Source organism: Lactuca sativa, chromosome 7, assembly GCF_002870075.4.
Source record: "Lactuca sativa cultivar Salinas chromosome 7, Lsat_Salinas_v11, whole genome shotgun sequence".
Taxonomy (NCBI): domain Eukaryota; kingdom Viridiplantae; phylum Streptophyta; class Magnoliopsida; order Asterales; family Asteraceae; genus Lactuca; species Lactuca sativa.
Window position 1 is genome coordinate 46,897,045 of NC_056629.2, and position 3,113 is coordinate 46,900,157.

At 34.6% G+C, this 3,113-nt stretch overlaps 1 protein-coding gene across 1 annotated transcript; it reads right to left on the bottom strand.

The window, feature by feature from the left end:
• Positions 1 to 295: 295 nt before the first annotated feature.
• Positions 296 to 2,897, bottom strand: LOC111890728 (cytochrome P450 Tp9025). Its single transcript, XM_023886816.3, has 2 exons — positions 1,842 to 2,897; positions 296 to 1,164 (listed from the first exon to the last, which is right to left on the bottom strand). The coding sequence occupies exons 1-2, from the start codon at positions 2,799 to 2,801 to the stop codon at positions 550 to 552; spliced, it is 1,575 nt and encodes a 524-aa protein (XP_023742584.1). The 5' UTR covers positions 2,802 to 2,897; the 3' UTR covers positions 296 to 549.
• Positions 2,898 to 3,113: the final 216 nt, after the last annotated feature.

Consider the following 3,113-nt stretch of genomic DNA (forward strand, 5'->3'; position numbering starts at 1 on the left):
GATGACCTTATTTAGTTTTAGGGATTCTTGGCTCCATGAAGTCCAATACATTTTGATCTTGCATAAACACCATTATCTTGATGGCCCAAGCAACATAATTGTTTATGGACAACATTGGACAATGTATTTTCTGACATTCCATGGGTTTGATGAAGGTTTTTCAAGGAAGGTTGTAATACCAAGTGTAAACTTGCAGGTTCTGTTTATGCCTTTGGGCACAAGGAATCTATATAACATAGGGACAAAAGAAGAAGCATAGACAGGAAAAGAAGAAGAACAACAAGGGAATGATAAGTAAAATATAAACTTGCTAACTAAGTTTTATTACTTTCATAACCAAAAACTAAATGAAAACATCAACGTGCTTACTCCTATCTATACTAAATAAAATTTGATACCTAGTCTAATTCCACTACAGAGGAACAGATAAAGACTAATGCTAAAATAAGGAAAGTTTCCTAAACGCCCTTTGCTCTTTATTCTGAATTAACTCCAACAGTACTTATATCGCTCAACAACTTTTTGTCTTAATTTTTTCTCAAGTTCTTGTTAAAACGGAGAATATAGATTTGGCGTTACCATCAACGGAACTTTCTTTATTGCAACACCTCCATCTTTTTCTGTCATATCAATATCTTTAGGGATTATTTCAGAAGGAAGTTTCCAGTTGAAATAGTATAGCATTTGAGCAAGAGCAGACTCTATAGAAGTCAAACCAAAATTAATCCCAGGGCACATTCTCCTCCCTGATCCAAATGGAACAAACTCAAAGTTTGTTCCCATGAAATCAATACAAGACATTTCAAATCTCTCTGGTTTGAAACTTTCTGCATCATCCCAGTATTCAGGATCAACTGCGCATGCAAAAGCATTGACAATCACTTTCATTTTCACTGGTATATCATAACCATCGATTTGACAATGCTCTCTACATTCTCTTGGAAGCAACAAAGGTAGAGGAGGGTGAAGCCTTAGAGTTTCTTTGATTACGCATTTAAGGTAAACCAAATCTGCTAACTCGATTTCACTAATTTTCTTCTTTCCCTTAAATGTTTCTCTCACTTCTTTTTGTGCCTTCTCCATCACATTGGGGTTTCTCATCAATTCTGTCATTGCCCATTCGATTGTCATAGCACTTGTATCAGTGCCTCCAACAAATATATTCTGTGTTGTTAGGAAATGGTTAGAAAGTCAACAAGTGCTCCATATTCATAATATAAAACAAGATTGTGGCTTTCTTAGTTTGATTCTTTCATGTTACTTATGTAGTTATGTTAATTTTTTTCATCATTTATAAATAAAAACTATTTGAACACATGCATCAACCATGAGTTCTACATAGTTAAAGACATCTCACTAAAGCATAGACAAATTCCCTAAATGTTTGCCCTTTTAATTAAGTTTGAAAAGATAAAATCTCGAAGTCTCTAAAAACTGTTAACTTTTTCCATCAGTTCATCACGTAAGAGTTAACCTTTTTAGCATATCTAGACATTGATAACCGTGTTGTTTATATACGCTAATTTTATGTGTTTATATTAAGCATGATGTATTTATGTAATTGTACACCAATTTAGCTTCGATCTAATATAGAATACCATCTTATATATATATATATACATATATCACTATATAATAACATATCAGCAAAATTTCGACCAATATAATTACTAAAGAATTATATTTTCGGTTAATTTCGTTATTATCATCTTTTATATGTTACATTTTTTATATAATTTGTCAAATAAAAAAGTAAACTGTCAAGTGAAGATTGTAAAGTATTCAAATAGAATGTGTTGCGTGCATGAAATATGAAAATAAAATAAAGACAACGAGCGTACCTCAAAAACAGCCTTGATGTTGTTGTCTGTGATGGGGATCTGTAGGCTACCGCTCTCTTTGATAGTGAAAAGAACATCAAGAAGATCACCTTCTGATTCTCCATTTCTTTGTCTTTTAATTTTCCGTTCCTCAAAAATATCATCAAAAATCTTATCAAGACGTTTGTGAATCTTCATCAGCTTGGATTTCAATCCAGAAATGACCGAAAGGAACCCATACTCAGGAAACAGATCAGCAACATAAAACCCACTCACCAATCTCCCCAACTCCTCCACCAATTCGAGCAATACATCTTGTTGTTTGCAGTTACCACCAAACGACGACTTGCATACGATGTTGTTGATCATTTTCGTTACCTTGTCACGTAAGATTACAGGCTTTCCACAGGTCGATCGAATGAACTCGATGAGATGATCGACTTCTTGCTCCCTGAAACCACTGAAAGTTCGAACCTTTTTGGCACTTAAAAGTTCGACTGTGATGATCTTCTTCATCTGTCGCCAGTAATCACCGTAAGGGCCAAAAGCGACGTCGGAGCTCCCGTACAGCATAATATCAGCGAGTAGTGAGTAGGGGCGGCTGGCGAGGGCGAGATCATTGGTTTTGAAGACGTCTTTTGCTAAGCGAGGTGATGAGACGATGATGGCAGAGACCTGGCCAAGTTGCATGTGCATGATGGGACCGTATTTCTTAGCCAAGTCACGTAATGCATGTTGCGGCAGTGCTCCGGCCATCTGGTGGAGGTTTCCGATGATGGGTAGTTTTGGTGGGCCTGGTGGGAGGTTTAGAGATTTGGAAGCAGTGGGTTTTTTGTTGAGGATGAAGTAGAAGGAAAGTATGAGAGAGAATGCGACGAGGAGGAATGTGATATCGACGTCCATTGTTGTAATTTGTAATTTAGAAATGAATGGGAAGCTCTGTCTATTTATGGTAGGGAATGGATATTTGCAATTTTGCATGATTACGTTGTTGACCTTTAATTTCCGTTCTATTTTCGATTACTATTTGCCATCACGGAATCTTATTCCTGCTAAAAAAACAAACAACAACGTAAAAAACGAACATCACCATTCCAGAATGGTCTCACTGCAGAATAAGAATATATATATATATATATATATATATATATATATATATATATATATATATATATATATATATATATATATATATATATATATATATATATATATATATATATATATATATCCTTTTAATGAAATTAAAGAAATAATAATCAAATATATACCAGCGACCTGTTGTCATTGTAT

Coding starts and splice junctions, on each gene's coding strand:
- LOC111890728 (XM_023886816.3), bottom strand. CDS start 2,801: ATGCAAAATTGCAAATATCCATTCCCTACCATAAATAGACAGAGCTTC. Junction 1,165..1,841: donor ACATCAAGGCTGTTTTTGAG/GTACGCTCGTTG, acceptor CTAACAACACAG/AATATATTTGTTGGAGGCAC.